Source organism: Syngnathus acus, chromosome 10 (assembly GCF_901709675.1).
Source record: "Syngnathus acus chromosome 10, fSynAcu1.2, whole genome shotgun sequence".
In the NCBI taxonomy this organism is placed as follows: domain Eukaryota; kingdom Metazoa; phylum Chordata; class Actinopteri; order Syngnathiformes; family Syngnathidae; genus Syngnathus; species Syngnathus acus.
The window spans coordinates 18,183,690-18,202,745 of NC_051095.1; the positions used below are offsets into that span (position 1 = coordinate 18,183,690).

At 38.9% G+C, this 19,056-nt stretch overlaps 1 protein-coding gene across 5 annotated transcripts in view; it reads left to right on the forward strand.

Moving 5' to 3' along the window:
* The window catches only part of mid2 (midline 2), an 88,258-nt gene that overhangs the window by 59,709 nt on the left and 9,493 nt on the right, over positions 1–19,056 (forward strand). For all 5 annotated transcript variants that reach the window (XM_037261489.1, XM_037261488.1, XM_037261487.1 and 2 more), the window contains 5 exons: positions 3,878–3,985; positions 8,867–9,015; positions 9,260–9,387; positions 9,612–9,755; positions 14,822–14,983. In XM_037261489.1, the coding sequence (XP_037117384.1) occupies positions 3,878–3,985; positions 8,867–9,015; positions 9,260–9,387; positions 9,612–9,755; positions 14,822–14,983 (691 nt within the window). The remainder of the gene's footprint in view (positions 1–3,877; positions 3,986–8,866; positions 9,016–9,259; positions 9,388–9,611; positions 9,756–14,821; positions 14,984–19,056) is intronic.

Below are 19,056 nucleotides of genomic sequence, written 5' to 3' on the forward strand. Positions count from 1 at the left end.
GGTTCAGTTGGCGTTAGTTATAAGGTATAGATTAATGTGTGGCTTAGAGACTTAGATCTGAGAGTTTTGGTGCAAATCAGGATGATTGTGATGATTGGGAATATTTCCTGACATTTTTTGCTGTTAGTCGCTGTAGTAGCTTATGGTATTGTGTTTTCCCCACCATTTTTGCAACTCCCCAAAGTTCCTTTCTAGTAGTATGTCCTTGTAAAATGGCTAGTTTAATTATTTATGGGAGGAATATGTGAGGATAGTGTTGGTATTAATATGAATAGAGACTAGTCACCTTCAAATGGGACCAGCCCAGTATCAGACCTGCAAAGAGAGAGTAGGCACAAAAAGAGCAAATTATCATAGAAATGGTTGGAAAAATGAAGAGCGTGAGACAAAGGAAAGTGTCGAAAAAGAGATGTAAAATGGAAAGTACAAGGTTCAGTTTAATGGCGAGGTGAAGAGGGCAAAGAGAATGTTGGTTGAGTGAGCGTGTGCATAGAGATAAATCTGAGGAGCTTTCTGGGCGACCTCCTTGTTTGCATCAACCCCGATCAAATACTTATCCAATGTGTCAGCACACATAACAGCTTCCGTTACATCCTTTGTTCTTCTTTTTCTTTTTTTTTTTTTTTGAGCGGGGGCGTGTTTATTTATTCATTTTTATGTGCCAGGCGTTTCAGAACTTGATGCATTGTTTCTGGTTCATTAATTGTTGATGAGCTTACATACACCATCCTTGTGTCGCTGATACAGAAAGCCAAATAGGGAACTTCCTGCTCATGTATTCATGGAAGGGTTGGTGAGAAAGTGTGCATTGTGCAAAGACATGCGAGACAATACACCAGGAGAGACTCCTTATGTCTTCTATTTTACTATATAAAAGCTGTGGGGGTTTTCCAGACAACTGTGGAGTGTGAACCCCAGAAAACTTACTTCCCCAAATGACTATCATTGTGCATGCCTTATTTGGAGTTACCGTTTTTTTCCGTGTATAATGCGCAAAATTTAACTAATTTATTGTCCTAAAATCTGGGGTGCGCATTATACATGGGTACAAATTTTTTTTAAATTTTTTTCAAAAAAAATTTTTTTTTTTTTTTTTTTTTTTTTAAGAAAATCATGGTACAACAAAACTGACCGACAATAGTGTGTTTGTACTGTGCTCTGGTCATTTCGTCAAAGAAGGGATAATAGTCCTCTTCTCTTCTTGACTGACAATGAATGTGATAGTTTAATACAATCAGCAAATAACAAAATGCGTATTACAGGTAATATTTTATTTCACAACACTTTGCCTTGTTCCTTTCGTCTCTGCTGTTCACTTCAAACACGCTCGATACGAACGCAATGCTCTCGTATCAGACGCTTGCTCGATCACCTGCTCGTTTGCTGTCACAATGTACCCTACACAAATCCGAAACATTTGTTGCGGCTCCGAGTCACGAGGGGCAAGTTTTGGTTTCCAAGGGTGTTTTAATTCCTCTTCAACGTCTCTCCCATACAGAGCCGCCTTTTTCACATGTCCGCACGTCACTTTCCTCTCTTTTCATCTGATCGCGGTGGTGCCTTTATGGGCAGTCGGAGAAATCAACGCCAACAAAAAAATATACATCCAGCCTAGTTAAGACCATACCAAAGACTATAAAAATGGGACCCATTGCCTCCCTGCGTGTGTGACGATCATTGGGACTTAAAAAAAAAAAAAAAAAAAAAAAAAAAAAAAAAAAAATTGGGTGCGTATTATACATGGGTACAGGCTTTTTTCCAGCATCAACATGCCATTTTTAGGGTGCGTATTATACATGGGGGCGCATTATACACGGAAAAAAACGGTAATTTAAAACAACCTTCATTTTTTTTTTGCATCTTTAAAGTATGGCAGTGGATTTGATTTATCACTATATAAACATCCATTCAGATAAAACTTGAACCACAAAATGTCCCCGTTCTACTATGCAAATAGAAATTGGCTCTTGATATTAAAAATTATTTGACCCTAGATGTTGACTGTAATTAAGTTTGTTTGTTGTATAATTGCAGGCCACCAAAGTTAATATTCTCACATACATGGTGACTCATTGTTGTCAGCATTTCCTCTATTTTGCTTGTTAGTGCTAAAGTGATATATTATTGAGTACAAGTCACATTGTCCAAGTTAAAAATTTTTTTAAAGAACTGTACTTTTACATTTGTATTCTGCATCAATTCAACATAGTAGCCTGAATAATTCAAGTCCTTCAGACCAACACCAAGTCCCATTATATCAAATTCATGTCGACAGCCAACCGATAGAAAGGTTCAGCTCAGTTGCTGGACAATTTTCAAACTTTGGGATCCCCCTGAGAAAGCAAAGTAAAGTTTTGACAACATAAACACGTTTGTAGTGCCGCTTGCAAAAACGTATTTGGGGATTTGTTCGGTGGTTAATTGGGCAGTGTTTGTCTTGCAGCTGACACTCTGATAAATGTTCATGCTGAAGGCTCAATCTGGGAATTGTCACATCATTAGAATGCACATACAACTTGGCTTATTTATCTGTCGTCAACAGCCTTGTCTCAACAATTCAACAGAACAAAAGATTACATTGAGACATCACACTATCAAATTTGACTCAATCATGCCATTGTCTCGCTGCTGAATACTTCCCGTTGGCCATTAAAACAAAATATATAAATGAATGCATGTCTTTCCAACATTGTGCTGCAAATGAAACCAACCGCATGATATCGCTGATTACAACCGGAGGTGAATTATATTCTTCATTAAATACTTTCCTATTCAGTGATTTCACTGACTTTGATGTGCATCATCGGGATCATATTAGACTACATTGATTTGTTCAGTGCTATTCCACAAACAACCTTGCTTCCTTTACGCATTTTATCAAACGGAGTCATGTTATATCTTGCCAAGGCTGTTATATTTTCATTTCTTCAAGGTTTTATCGCATGAGTTCTAATGAGCTTTGTTGAGTAATTAGGGGAACATGGTCATAAAAAGTAATCTGACTGATTGCTACATGTCACACAGCCAGAATTTTATACAAATTTAAGGACAAAGTCTAAAGAGGATTATTCTTGCTTGTTGCTCATTAGTTGGCATGGGTATTATATATTCAGAATTTGCTTGCATTTTAACATTTTAAAATGAGTAGTGACATGTAAAAAAAGTCCATGCCACACTGAGAATAAAGTGTCTCATGTCAACACAAATGCTAAGCAATTAACATGCATTTGTTGACGGATTTTTTTCCAAGCACGAGTACAAGCTGGTGTACCTTGAGATATTTTCATGTCTTTATGCGAATGCAAATACTGTTCTGTTCCTTTAAGGATAGTCGTTCCCTTGAAATGTTTTGACAAAATACATTTTAACTGACAAAAGTTTTCAAATATCAATCTTGCGTGGTGTGATGCTCTGTTCTTACATTTGACACACTTCGTTCATTGAACATTAGATCAAAGTTCATTCTTAACATGAATACATTTATGGAGGGGGAAATGTGGTCATGAGTAATTGATTATTCCACCACTTCATAGTCAAAATGACTGACATGATTGTGCTCTGTAGTATAACAAAACGTGTCTTGTATAATTATATAATCTTAATTTTAAATTGCTATGTTTCTATTTATTGAAGTCTGCCTTCCATTTTTTTGTGATACTTTAAATGTAATTCATATGGAATCTAATCAGTTGTGATTTTTTTTATTTGCAATAACTCTTTTTAGCTTTAGTTGTTTATTTTGTTAACAACAACACGTAATGTCTCTGAGATGTTTCACTCCTTCACAAACATTGATGACTGCATAAGTCAAAGAGGCATGATTTGATCCGGGATGGCGGTCAGTGAGTTTCAAAATGGTGTGACTCTTCTTCTCCAGGTAAACACTGCCATGCATGAAGCCAAGTTGGTGGAGGAGTGTGACGAGCTGGTGGAGATCATCCGCCAGAGGAAGCAAATCATTGCTGTGAAAATCAAGGAGGCCAAGGTAAATAGATCTGCCGATCACGTGCTGATACCGATTACATTGATTCATTGTATTTAATTTACAGCTACAAAAACGTTTATTTTCTTCTGTTGTTTCCATGTTAATCGATGGATTCAGATTAAAAGACACATTTTAATAACTTGATTCTAAAAGAGGACATTATTTCAAAATGTCGGTGGAGAAAATGGGCAAGCAAAAATTGCTTTGTAATATGTCAAAAAACTAGGCAAAATATTGAATACAACATTCAACAGTGCTTTCATGGAAAACTCAGAGAATATTTACTGTTAAGAGGTATCTAAGATTCTTTGTAATGAAGAAGCGGAAACTTATCAAGGATGAGACCCCTTTTGATGTGTTTTGATGTATGCCTTTTGCACTGCCTGGCAGGACTACGTCCGTCCGTGAAATATTTGCAACGAGGTAGCACGTAGTGAGAGAGCAGATGGCGGAACCCATCTTCCATCACAGAGAAACTTTGGTCATTGAGTCCAATTCATTAATTTTTGGGGCTTTATTTGTTTAGCCTTCGAACTGTCACGCCCATACGGCCGGGTTTTGCCCGGTGTGTGCTGCGTTCACTGCTGTTTTGACTGTTGCCCTCCATCTGCCTTCTTGTCAATTCTCTCAAGTAGGCCTTGAAAACCCACAATCTTCTGGCAAATGTTCTACAAATGATGTATTAAATTAGTTGCTTTGAAGCTTTTAACTTGCTGGTGCTGAATGCAAACTTAACATCACTCACAAATCGCATAAAGGTTCCACATGGCAAGGATCATGATCGGTAGCTGACCAGTCACAGCACCATTATTCAGGACACTTTCATTCTCGGAAGAAAACTTATTTAACAGGACATAGACAGGGAATAACGCTTGTCTGGGTCTGAGATAGTGGAAAAGGGTGGCACAGAATTACACACTTTAACCACTAAGTGATGCGTTAGTTATTAAGAGGAATGAATTCCAGTAAGCACAGATGTTGACAAATGGATGAAGTCAAGCTAAGATGGAAAAGGAAGGCAGTGGCAGGCTGGGCTAACCAGAGGGGGAAAGGCAATGATTCATATGTTTGGTAATTGCACTAAACAAGACAGTTTGCGCATCAGTAGAGATGACTGATGACCTGCTTAGCTGAGGAGAGGAGAGGAGGCAAGAATAAATATCTCTATCAAAAACTGTAAATCCTATCTCATCACAAATATTCCTTTTTTAAATTGAATTTAATTCCGAGGCCTGCAATCAATAACGCAACTCAATAACAGCTATTGGATGTGATTCATGGGAATTTTAGTGAAATGGAAGTTGCAGCTTACCCATGAATGAAGTTAACTTTAAAGAACTTACTGGGTGGACATGATTGAGAGTTTTAGTTTCGACAAATGACACTACATACAATAGCTGTCATCTAAATAATTTTCTGGTTTTCAAATTCAGCAGTATATTTTATTTACTATATATTTTATATTGTATCACTAACACCTCTCACTGTGACATAGGTATTATATGGTACGTACTTGGTTGCTAGCAACTTTTCATCTAATCCTTTGAAAATGTATTGTTTCACCCAAAACATTTCATGTCTGCCTTTCTCTCTTCAGCGCTGTCAAGTTTAGGCCATGAAAGTTCACATGAGTAATTGCGAATTTGCGAGAGAGTCCGATTATAAAATTCCTGACAGGACAGGGACCGTGAGCAAAACATATTTTGTAATTGTGTCAAGCTTCAAAAATAGAAGCTGGTGTCATCTGTGTTGATCTGTGCAAGAGAATAACAGGATTATGCAGGCATTGATCACAGCGGGTATGGCAGAACAAGTCGCTCTCATTCTCTGTCAGTTCCTCTTAAGAACGCTGTTGCTCTTGAAGGAGCGGTTTCATCTCTGTTCCCATGTCCTGATGTGTTTGCCTTTATGTAACGTTCTTAGGCCATCCCCTATCTATATTTTTATTGTAATGTTGAAAATGTGGTTGGATTCTAAAATATCCCCAAAAAATCTATTTTTTTTTTTTTATTGTGGTGATACAAGAGGATGTACATTTTGCACTCAAGCTGTGAATATTTTTTGTTTTGTTTTTTGCTTTGATGTGCAGGTAGAAGCAGAAGGAAAACAAATTCACATAAGCACCAAAATAGTTTGGGGTTTATTTGTCGAAAAGTGGGTCAGAGAAGTTTGGAGCTGATGCCTCACAACTCTGTCTGGTTTCAGTTTCGCTCCGCTAACGTTTTGAACGTTTTTGATGCTCTTCTCCCCATGAGCCGAACTGTAAAACTTTCCTATGAAAGAGTTTCAATGCATTGTCATAAAATGAGACTGACTTTTTGTCTCTTTTTGAATGAGGCTGAATATTACATTGTGTGGGAACGTCACATTAACAATTGTCATCATGAATTAAACATTCTCTAATTATCTCTTCAGTCAGTCATGTGCATCTCTGCCTTCCATCCAATCTTTTGAAAAACAAAATTGACTTTTTAAGTGTTGTTCTTTTAATAAGACTAAGATGGAATAACATTGTCTTCCGTTTTCTGCTCTTGCACACAAAAATAATGTATGACTAGGTCCACGCTTTATAGGCAATTTGGATTATTTGTTAAATCTTTTTATGTCATTCACATTGCGAAAACAAATGTGATATTGAATGTGAAAGAAATGCCTTTGTGAATAGCACACGCTCACAAGGCATGATGCCACGTGACGCAGTGTTTATTGCAGTAAATGTGGGCCTCCGTGTTTGTCTCAATCTTAACGCAGTATTTTGTGCTCGAACTGACCTTTCCCAGGCATATGTTTATAGTTCTAAAGCATCTTCGCTGACTGTATTCGTCTCCTTCTTCCGCCGTTGCTTTTTCTGCCTGATTCAATTCTAATGCATTTGTGGCACCCTCAAGGATTTTGTGCTTGAACTGACCTTTCCCAGGCATATGTTTATCACATTGACGCGCGGTGAGGTTCATGACTGGGGAGGCACTGACGCATCTCATATGACATATTGTCCAATCTAACAATGCTGTTGCAGCGTCATGTTTGCGTGTGGCCAACAAGCTTCATGGATGGCGTTTATAGTGACAGCAGATTATGAAGCTCAACGTGGAAGAGCAGATAAGATAGCCAGTTGACAACTCCATTAGGTTGCCAGCTGAGAGCAGCTTCTAAGAAGGAGCAGGCTTTCCAGCAACAGACAGAAGTGCACATTAGGTAACGCTTTGATTCTCACAGAACATTTGATGACAAGCTCTTAACCAATTCCCTCGCCGTGAGATTTATTTCCCCCAGAGTGCCTGTTTGCATAATTCAAGTCTCATAAGCAAATGAAAATTGAAATAAGTAATTTGTTGAGGTCATTGAAAGGTTTATCTGCAAACGCTAGTTTTATGGAACTACCGTGTTTTTCCATGCATAATGCGCAAAATTTAACAAATTTATTGTCCTAAAATCTGGGGTGCGCATTATGCATGGGTACAACAATTTTTGAAGAAAATCTCCCTCGAAATAAAACTTGAAATCACACCTTTCTTCTTGTTTGTTGTCAATCGCGCATCGCATTCAGCCATCCTGCCCAACACACTTAGTCAGTAAAATTCATAATTGACGACACATCGTTTGATGCGATGGTGCAATCCTTGATGGTGTGTTATTGTCAAATATTGTTTGTTTTTAATCTCCATCGCAGACCAGATATCATATGGAGGCCGCCATTACAGTATGCGCAGAACGGATGCGCAAGACACGTCAGCTATATAAAGAGCGAGAGTTCAGTTCTCTACCTATTAGTTTCAATTCACAGTTTAATTAGCAGTTTCAATCAGCAAATAACAAAATGCGTATTACAGGTAATATTTTATTTCACAACACTTTGCCTTGTTCCTTTCTTCTCTGCTGTTCACTTCAAACACGCTCCATACGAACCCAATGCTCTCGTATCAGACGCTTGCTCGATCACCTGCTCGTTTGCTGTCACAATGTACCCTACACAAATCCGAAACATTTCTTCGCTATCGAGTTTGCTAGCGCATGCGCAGTGATACTGACCGGCAGAATAACATCCGGTTGTTCCCAAAGATGATCTTTTTTCTGAAATAATTTTACGTTTACGGACTTAAGTAAGAGTCAAAATTTGGGTGCGTATTATACATGGGTACAGTCTTTTTTCCAGCATCGACATGCCATTTTTAGGGTGCGTATTATGCACGGGGGCGCATTATGCATGGGAAAACACGGTATGCTATGTTTGACAATAACTGTAGCAAGGCACAGAACATCGCTTTGGTTGAATAGTTTCTCGATAATAGAAAACAAACTAATGCTGAACTCCAATGTTAGCTTTTTTTCGCAACGCATTCAAGAGGTCAGCACCAGAATGAGGAACCAAGTAGTTCACCTCACCTCACACCCATAAACTAGACCTCTGTCCACTAGCTGCATTCTTTCTCCTTTCCTGCCTTGCCTGTCTGTGCATCCTCAAGTAATCTTTGTCTCTAACAATAGCACAGAGCTCACTTGTTTTTGGAGCTTATTTTTCCCAACAAACGTCACCAACTCTCATCAATATAGTGCAGTCGTCAGACGAATTCTTTTGTCTGCAACATTTCGGTTTTAAACCGAATATTAATGTTTTTGTCGTCTTTTTTTTTTTTAAATGCAACTCTCACCCTGACAAGAGTTTCATGCAAACACTTTCGACCTGATGAGTCTGTTATGGAAGTGCAGAATATTATTCCAAAATGTCAGAAAAATAAACATGTAAAAAGGGGCAACAAAGACAAACAAAATGAACTAGGTGACCTTTGGAAGTGGTGATGATTGATGAACCATAATGTTCTGATGAATAGAAAACATTAAGGAGGATTAAGAACCTTTCAATGTATAGCATTTGTTCTCCAGGTGATGAAGCTGCGTAAATTGGCCCAGCAGATTGCCAACTGTCGTCAGTGTCTGGAGCGCTCCAGTGCCCTCATCACACAGGCAGAGCAGAGCCTGAAAGAAAACGACCACGCCCGCTTCCTTCAGACTGCCCGAAATGTCGCTGAAAGGTGAGTGATGGAAACAGATACGTAATTTGCATCTTCTTTGAAAAACTCATCTCTTTTCACATTTGATTTGACTGAACCTCACTGAATACTCACGTGCTTGTGGTGGCGACAGGGCCCCTCATTTGGTTTTAGATTGGAATGTAAGTAGTACTTTTTATGGAGAGGTAGACCTATAAAAACAGTTGGTTAGTTTTTTTCAACATTTCAGATTTTTCAATCTTTGTCTCTCCTAAATACATGCCAGAGTTGCCATGGCGACAGCCTCCTCCCAGGTACTCATCCCTGATGTCAATCTAAACGAAGCTTTCGACAACTTTGCCCTGGACTTTTCTCGAGAGAAGAAGATTTTGGAAGGCCTTGATTACCTAACAGGTGCATTGTGCAACAAACTATCAACACAGACACATTATAAATATCCTTTTTATAGGAGCTTTTTACAGCTGCTCTTTCAGTAGTTTTGCTTGGCTGTGTTGATGCATTGCCATATGCCATATTCAAAAGGAAAATAATGAATGAATAAACAAACACATTTCATAGTCTTAATGTCATGCTTGTGTATTTATATACTTTTCTACTGCTACTACTGTCCCATGCAGCACCCAGCCCGCCGTCCATCCGAGACGAGTTGTGCACAGCGTCACACGACACCATCACTGTTCACTGGACATCTGAGGACGAGTTCAGCGTCACATCTTATGAGCTGCAGTACACCATATACACTGGCCAGACTAATTTCATCAGTGAGTCATGTGACACACGTGCACACACACACAAAGTACTTTCATTGGAATGTCAATCAAATGTGTTTTAGAGGGATTTTATCGAGCTAATTTTCAGATCAAACCACAGCATGAAAATATAAGAAAGTGGAACATTTCAACTCTCTATGTATAGCTGGGTGTTTTTTGCAACATGCTCAATATTTTATTCGATTCTATTTTAGGCCAACCTAGATTTTCCCCCTTTCTATTGTCAATGTTTCAAGCGAAACAGAGCTGATCTGCACTGAGTCCTGCGAATTGTAAAAGTGGACCAATGTGAGCAACCACAGTGAGGCTTGTTTGAAGAAGTGTTTGAAAACACGCGTGAAATGTTTGAAAACATGCGTGTTAGGCTGATTGAGCACTCCAAATTGCCCCAAGGTGTGAGTCTGAGTGCGGATTGTTGTTCGTCTCTTTGTGCCCTGCGATTGGCTGGCAACCGGTTCAGGGTGTCCCCCACTTACTGCACTATGACTGCCGGGATAGGCTCCAGCACGCCCGCGACCCCCGTGGGGACAAGCGCCACAGAAAATGGATGGATGGATGGATGGATGGATGGATGGATGGATGGATGGATGGATGGATGGATGGATGGATGGATGGATGGATGGATGGATGGATGGATGGATGGATGGATGGATGGATGGATGGATGGATGGATTTATGACCATAGGTTGCCAAATCAGCAGCTGGGATACTAATCCAGTGTACCAATGGAATTACTTTGAAGTTAAGGGGCTTAGAAACTATATGCATATAATGTTTTATTTAAGTTACATTTTTGTTTCTTCATAAAGATTGCAGCAAATTATTGCTCCCTCGATAAATAAAACTATATCTAGCTTACCGTGGAGGAAGAAACAGAATGAATGTGAAAATCAGAGTGGATAATGGTTGTAATAGAGGTAATATACCTCTTACCGAGGATGACATGATTATTGTACATAATTATGCACACTGCACCTCCCGGCTTTAATCTGCCTCTTTTACCCCTTCATCCTCTCGACGCTTTCCTCTTGAGCAGCCCGACTTTTCTGCATCTAACCATGAAAGGGGAGTGCCCTGGCCTGTTTGAAACATCAGGATACATTTCAACTCTGACTCAGACATTCAGCCTCGTGCTGCCATTCAGTCCTGAGAGAGTCACAGCAGACATTAAGAAAGACAGAAACCATTAGGCCTAGCAGGCCACTTAGGTTTCTACCATTGCAACCTAGGTTTCTACCATTGCAAACATTCAAAGCGGCTAAACGCTTCCATTTGAGTACCAACTGATCTCTCCCCTGGCATCAGTCTCAGTCCTCCTGGGGGCAACAAGAAGTGGAAAGAGTGGCCTTGCAAGAACTGTCTGTGCTGATTCATATGAGTACAGCACAGAAAAAAAACAGGCAAGTAAAAAGGTATTGTGCAGAATGAAAGCTAAATAACAAACTAAGCAAACATAAGAGGTCTTGCACTATGAATATATACATACAGTAACATCTACCTTTACAAGCTTCAAGGAAAACAGGCAATGAGTCAAGTTTGATTTTATGGGACTGACTCAATGCTTAGTCAAAAACAACAACGAGCCAAAAGTAGCAAAAGAGAATCTTTGATGGAAGCAATTAAAATTGAATCCAGATGCTTATTAATTGATGAAGTTCTAAAATTGCAAATGACCCACATTTGAACCTTGTTTATTTTTTGTCCTCCTTAGACTACTTATAAAATCCTCTTACCAGTCTGCATGATCCTTCTGTGGCATCCATACCACAGCCAGCAATTTCTATACCATTAGTAGCCTAATATTACATATTTGGTTTATTTAAAAGAAAAGAACATCCTACATTTTAACATGGTTGTAAGCTAACCTAATACATTATGATAGAAACCTCATCTAATTGCACAAAACAGAAATTCCAGAAAAAAGATCTCTACATACACGTTTGTTTCCTGCAGTGCTCCTCCCATCAGTTGCCACCTTTGTAACGCATGATGCCACCATCTTCAAACTGAAACTGCACCTTGATATGTTGTGCTCTTTGCATTTACAAACTCTACCACCCACTTACACAAATATACATACGTACTGTGTTGAATTCAACTCGAGCTACATTATTTTTACTTCAGCCCTAGATTTCATAACATTCAAAACCAACAATATTTGCTCTTACAAAATACAGCAAACCTTAAGTTTTAAGAATTATTGTAATGTATTTGTGATCAAGATTCAGAACAACCAATGCTTCATTCTTGGCAAATGTTCAATGTCAAGTTTGCTGTTTTTTCACTGAACAAAAACCGCGTGTTTCAGGGGTGACAATCATGAGCAAACATGCCTACGGTTGCCCACCCATAAACAATCTCACCTTGAACTAAGCATTCCATCATCAAAGAAGAGTCGTGATGGTCTCCTAGGGTAGCTACCATGTGTTTCGCTCATATCATCTGTCGAGGACGCATTCATTTTCTTTCCCACCGCCCAGTTTCCTGTTGCTACAACCTTACTTTGAAGCCGCAGTGTTTTACAACGCTGTGAAGCTGATGACAGCGGGCATTTTCCTCACATTTTCTCTTTGAAAACATACCATTGTATAACCCTTTTTTAATACCAGATTAAAATAATATATATGAGGGAAAACTGTGTCAGTGGTTAACATTAAAACTATTTACTCAATCACAATTTCTTCATGGCAGTCACTTCAAAATAACTCTCCATCTCAGAGTTCCTTCCCCTCATCCGTTCTTAAAAGCAGCTCACATTTAATGGCCTTATTTGCGTCCTGTGAAGTATTTATATTTACAAGAAGTCTCTCTGCTATTACTTATGTATGTATGTTGTTGCCACCCCGCTCAATAATTCATGAAGTCCCAGAAGGTTTGAAGTCAAGATTGTTCCCAGAGCTCCGGATTGCCACCACAGGGAAAGATTTAAGGAACAGGGAGATGAGAAGGAATTATTGTAGTTTCGTCTATGCTACAAAACCTGAACCTGTATGGCGATTCAACAAAATGGTTTGTTTTATTTGCTGTTTGAATATGTTGATTATTGGCAGTTGATGTAAATCTAAAGAGAAGTGTTGGGAAAAGTGCTCCTTTGCCAATCTGGCTGATAGCATACTTCACTGACACTGTCCTCTTACGTGTGTACAGTAACAACTTGAGAAAATGATCAAAATGTACTATTCTATCAATTAGAGACTTTGTTTTGCTTTGGTGCTTACTTTATTTCGGATCTAAGAATGTCTTGGATAACGCTGGGGTTCTGTGTGGAGTTTACATTTTCTCTCTGTGTTCATGTGGCTTTTCTCCAGCCACTCCACTTCCTTCCACATATCAACTTGTATTGTAGGTTAGCAAAGACCCTAAATTGTCCACAAATGTGAACTTGGGATGAGCTACCGCCTCTTACCCAAGGTCAAATGGCATAGGCTCCATCTCCTTAGGACAACATGGCTGGATGGATGGGCTAACATCCTATATAAATAAAGGCTTGTGTTTCTCCTGATCCATTTGTTTCTTTGGACCAGAACACAGATATTTGTCCACATTGGAGAGAATTGAAAACAAAATTGTCCTGTAAATTAGACTTGGGAAGCCTGTAACAATAGTCAGCAATACAGAAGCATGTCTATTTCTTTTAAAATTAATAGTTTTGATTACAGTATTGAGAAACAAAAAAAAATCTGAAAAGCAAAAGCATCCTAGTGGTGAAAAGTGAATTACTATCGGCACATGGCATCGATTCAACTACGGTAGAGATCATGTGAGCTTGGCCTGTCTTTCCAGACATTTGAACATGACAAGCTTTCACATTTTTTCACCCCCGGGCTTGTAGTGCACTCTGCACATATCCCCCCTGTCGTATCTCTGTCTCCTGTTGTTAAAGCGTTCACGATTCACGATAATGAGCGTAACAAAGTCAGCCCTGGCCAGGGGCGCATGGCATATTAAACCTGACGGAAAGGTAACGAGACGGATCACTACGTGCACATAAATGTTGCATAACACCTGAGGCCGTGGGCTCGCCAAGCTTTTGCACGGTTTGATGACTCGGTGTGCTTTGAGGGGAAAGATAACACGGCTCTGCTTAAAAGTTGGGGGAGCATGTTGTGTTGTTCCCAGTTGAAAATCAAAGAGAAATGCTGTGCTTAACCTTCCTTGTTAGCATAACACTGTCGCTTAGGGCAGTGTTTCCCAACCAGTGTGCCGCGGCAGTGGTCAGCCACTTGCTAATCGTGCATGCGTGGCAAATCGGAGAATCTTGAGATTTCATGTTGTGGCATCGGCACATACTCAGTTTATGTGTATGTTGCTGTTAGTGTTGGCTCTCATTTGAACACAATGTCTTTGGGGACACAAAATGAGAAAAGGTGATACATGTCCTGCTGTCAGGATCACCAGGCTGCAATGGACGCAGAGAGAGCACATAAAATACATAATATAAAAAAATCAACCCTGATCTTAAGCTCCCAAGAGGGAAAGGAAAAACTAAAAAAAAACATACTAAAAGAATGAAATAGTCGTATTATTTTATTTCATCGTATTTATATATTTATTATAAATGTATTATTTATTTATATACAGTAAATGTATTATTTATTCATATAAAGGCCGGTCCGCGAAAATATTTCTGACACGTAACCGGTCCGTGGTGCAAAAACGGTTGGGGACCACTGATCTAGTATTTGCTTGTGAGCTGCTCCATAAAACCATATATATTCCATGCAATATGAGCGAGGGTTCCGTAGTCTGGTGCTCTGGACTCTCACCCCAGTGACCCGGGTTCAAATCCCAGTGAGACTTAAAATATTTTATCATAGAAAATTTTGCAACACAGTTGCTTGTGTGCTGCCCCATATAACCATAATAACTATTTGCTTGTGAGCTGCTCCATAAAACCATAAAGGTTCCATGTAACATAAGCGAGTGTTCCATAGTGTAGTGGTTAGTGCTCTGGACTCTCACCCCAGTGACCCGGGTTCAAATCCTATTGGGACCTAAAGTTTGAATGAAAAAAGGTTGGGAAACACTGGCTTAGGGAGTTATTGCGTGTGTTCCAGGTTTGTACAACTCTGCTGACAGCTGGATGATTGTGCCCAACATCAAGCAGAACCACTACACAGTGCATGGCCTGCAGAGCGGCACGCGCTACGTCTTCTTCGTCAAGGCTATCAACCAGGCAGGAAGCCGCAACAGCGAGCCGGCCCGTCTCAAAACCAACAGTAAGTCATGTGGCCCTTGTCTGCAGGTTCTCGTTAAATATTTACAAGCCGTATTAGTTTTGTTTTTGATGGCTCGAGCATTGTACAAGTCCTTTAGTTTGTACTTTTCTGCACAGTGACGTTATGGTGTTTTTTTATGAATGCATTGTTCTCCCTCTCACTAATGGATGGGAGTACTAATAAAAGTTATCTAGGTATTATACGTGATTTTCTCTCAATGAGCTTACCTTTGATCCCTTGATCCCAATATTTCGGAAACACCAGAATTTCCGGTCTGTAAAGCACTGCTTTTTTCACAAGCTTTGACTAATGCGGTCAATTTGTGGATTTTTAAGGCGTAATGACGCCACTACTACGTTAAGTACTACTCCCAGTTCTACCACTCAGTCCTTGTTTCACACCTAAGCGCGTTTACAAGAATGAAGGAGTGTCCCAATTCTCAAAGGGCTTCAGATCACAACAGGAAGCGGCGACAGCTCCGAGAAATAGCCACAAGCGATCAATGGGCGGCCTGATGTGAGACAAAGCCTTTTGACGTGACAAAACAAGAAGAAGAAAAAATTACCGATGTTTACCAAGTGTGTCCAAGGTAAAATGGTGATGTTGCAAGACTTGCTTTGGAAAATGCTTCTTTCCGTCTGGAGAAGCCTTTTATACAAATCACGACATATTAGGTTTTTTTTTTTACAACCATTCCTTTGTTTCTTGCCCCATCACAATTCACAACTCGCACGCCATCATCTTTCTTTGTGAGCACTGAAAACGACTGGTGAAACTGTCTCACAAGGTAAGAGAACTTCTCTTTACACAAAGAAAATAAGTCAAAGATAAGCAGAAGATACGTAGATACCAATAACAGAAAGAATTCAATCTGTGGTATGTAACCTTTTTATTGTGAGGAAAAAAAAGTTTTCACCAAACCCACTACGAGAGATGACACAGTGCTGACAATGCCTGTAATTTCTTCTTTTTGCTGTATTTGCCAGTATTTTAGAGTGGCCCCTTGTCTTGCATTTAAAAAAAAAAAAAAAAAAAGCCCATAGTTTGTGTTTCTGTAACAGAAAATATTCATACAAGAATTACAGTGTAAACAAAACAATCATGAACACGAAAATATCAATTAGCCCTAATGAACTCAACATCTTTCTTGGGACCCTTGAGCTTCCCAACAAGGTGTAAGGCCTGATGTAAAACACACAAAGCACCAACGCAGCAGTGATTGGGAATGACTCACTGCGTTTGACTGCCAAGGATGTTTGTCTGATATCATCATCACCATGGAGGCAACAGAAGTTATATAAATCAGTGGAAGTGGAAGTATTTAATTGTTTGAAGTTTACTTTTACTTGCTCTCGGACTTCTCCAACAGACGCATTTCATTTTGACACCAGCATTAACTCATTTTTATATAAACCCAACTCGTACATACAATAAAAGGGTGTCATAGAAAATTGCGTAAAGTTTTTAACAGTAACATTTAGCAACAGAACATTTGGCATTCTTATTAATATTATAAATGGCTAAAGTAAGTAATCTAAGGTCACCATGGTAATGAACACAACACCACTGTTCTTTCTATCCCAAGGCAATGCACTCTGTAGTGTTGAGGGATGTAGAGTTAGAAACTCGAGCCATGTAGCTGATTCGGGATGTTAAATTGCAAAAGTATTTCAGTGAAGCTTAAATAGAGTGGATATGATGACTCCTCTGAGCGCCTGTCAGCAGCCGAGCCGCCGCATTGAGGATTAACCGTAATCTGAACACACTGCTGAGTAAAACAACATGAAATGCTAAAAAAAAAGTTGCGCTTGAAGCCACTTCAAAGTTTGTCAGACTTTTCTTTGAAAACCAAAATAACCAACTTTTTAATTGCAGTGCATCTCTAAGACCAAAATCCTTTTATTCCACTGGTTGAGCTCTGGTATATTTAAAATGATTATTTAACATATAAAATAATGTTTCATATGCATTCTGTTTTTTTTGCATCGCATAAAGTACTTTGGGACTCTGTTGCCAACGCTGCTTAGTCGTGCCACAGTGCTAATCTGTTTACATCACCTACCTTTCACTAATAAACGTCTGCAAATGCAAAGACGCACCTTATGGTGTGACAAGTAATGGCTACTGGTGCGTGTTATCACTCACATTGTCTCTGACGAGCAAAGCCGAACAAAATGTATCGTCGCTTCCACACGCAACTGACTGAGTCGCAACCCTTTGCTTCCAGCCAGTCACAATGTCATGCCCATGCAAAAGAGGCTTGAATTGAGCCGCCTGAAAAACAAATATTCAAATGAGCACAAGGGTAATAAATGCTTAAGACGCCTAAATTATGATGAACATATAACGATGAATGATTTTAGGGCTATGTCTGTGTATCATTTGTATGGAGACAAGTCCCAGACTACATGTCCTGACCTACCCAAAACAAATGAATGAAAAGAATTTTAAGTTTGGGCTGACGTGACCCATTTAAATTGTAAATTTTTACATTACACAATTTTTACAATTTATACAGTCAAATTGAAATGATACATTTTGGATGATATCAGAGACATATTTATCCAGACACTAAGTGGTGAATTTAAATCAGACAAATTAAACATAAAACCCCCTTTGTCTGTGAGATTTAAATTTAAAACCATTAATAAAATCAGTTAATTTAATTTTTAAATTTTATTTAAGTCTCCTCACAGGATGGATGGATAAAGTATCTGCAGATATGTGTTGTGATACACCCATAAAGATTCAGTAGGTTAGTTTAAATGTCTGGTATCCTAAAAAAAACATTTTAGTCATTTCACAGCAGGGAGATTCACTATGCTTCGCTATGTAAAAGAAAAACAAGTATTCAAATGTTTTATTCAACCTGCAAATGTTTCTGATTAGCCTTTTAGCAGTAACGGGCTTTTTAGCAGTTATTGATAAATGTCAAATCAATATGTTGCTTCATTATTTCCTATCCTGAATACTTGAGTCAAAGGTGGTTCCAATTGCACTTAGCGGATCAAAGTTCATTACAGGAAAAAAAAATATATTCTGCTTTTATTTCAGGCCCCTTCTGCCTCACCCTTGTGCGAGATAATGCTGTCTGTCATTTTCTGTTTAATCCTCACTTTGAAGACTTCCTTCAAACACCCCTTCCCTGTGTCTTTGTTTGTGGATTAGAGCACCGATGTGATGCGGGCATGACATGCAATCGGGGAACATTTAGAATTGAATTTGGGCTATCGTCTACTTTTTTGCAATGAAGTTGCATCACAATCTGGCTACAATAAGAAATGTACTATGTTAATTGAAGCAAAAGTGGCATACCTGTAGACAGTACCAGAGTATTAAGATGCATATCTCATCATACCCTTATTAGCATGTCAAAACTGGTTCAAATAGGTTTGTTTGAATGAGTTGGATGTGCAAGAACCTGACCAGACTAGATACCTGATACTCATGATATGCTTTCAGCATCACACTTCAGTTTATTTTTCCAAATGCTTTTCGAAAAACCTGCAACAGACGCCACCACTGTGGCATAATAAAACAACCCTCGTGATAAAGGCTTCCTTTATAAGCGTTATAATGTTAGTGTTTATTAAAATGGATCCATAAATTTGATTTACTTTTCGGCTCTCATATTTTATGAGTTCCATATTCTCAAATGGACTGTCTTGGTGTCTAGTAAAGTTGGTTCCATAAAAAACTTCCATAAGATTTAATAATATTTTTGCTATAAATGTTCAGTGGTGCAGACCGATCACACCCTGCTTAAAGTTGAGTGTGCTTAAAGAGCAAATGTAAATTAAGCGTACGAGTGTTGTGAGGTGCAGCCTCGGTGGTGTACATCATTTTAATGGGGAAAATTATTTTGAGATGTCCTCCGTGCAAATGCATCACAGTCAAATGGCAACATAAATGAATTATGCTATTATTTTTTAATGAAAAAAATTTTTCTCTCTAGACTTGCATGGCTAGTTACGATTAGTTAATATGCATTGTTCAAGTGTGACCTTCAGTGACACAATTCACAAAAAAAGTATACCATAAAGAGATGGCAAAAGTTTAACTTTCTTTGAATG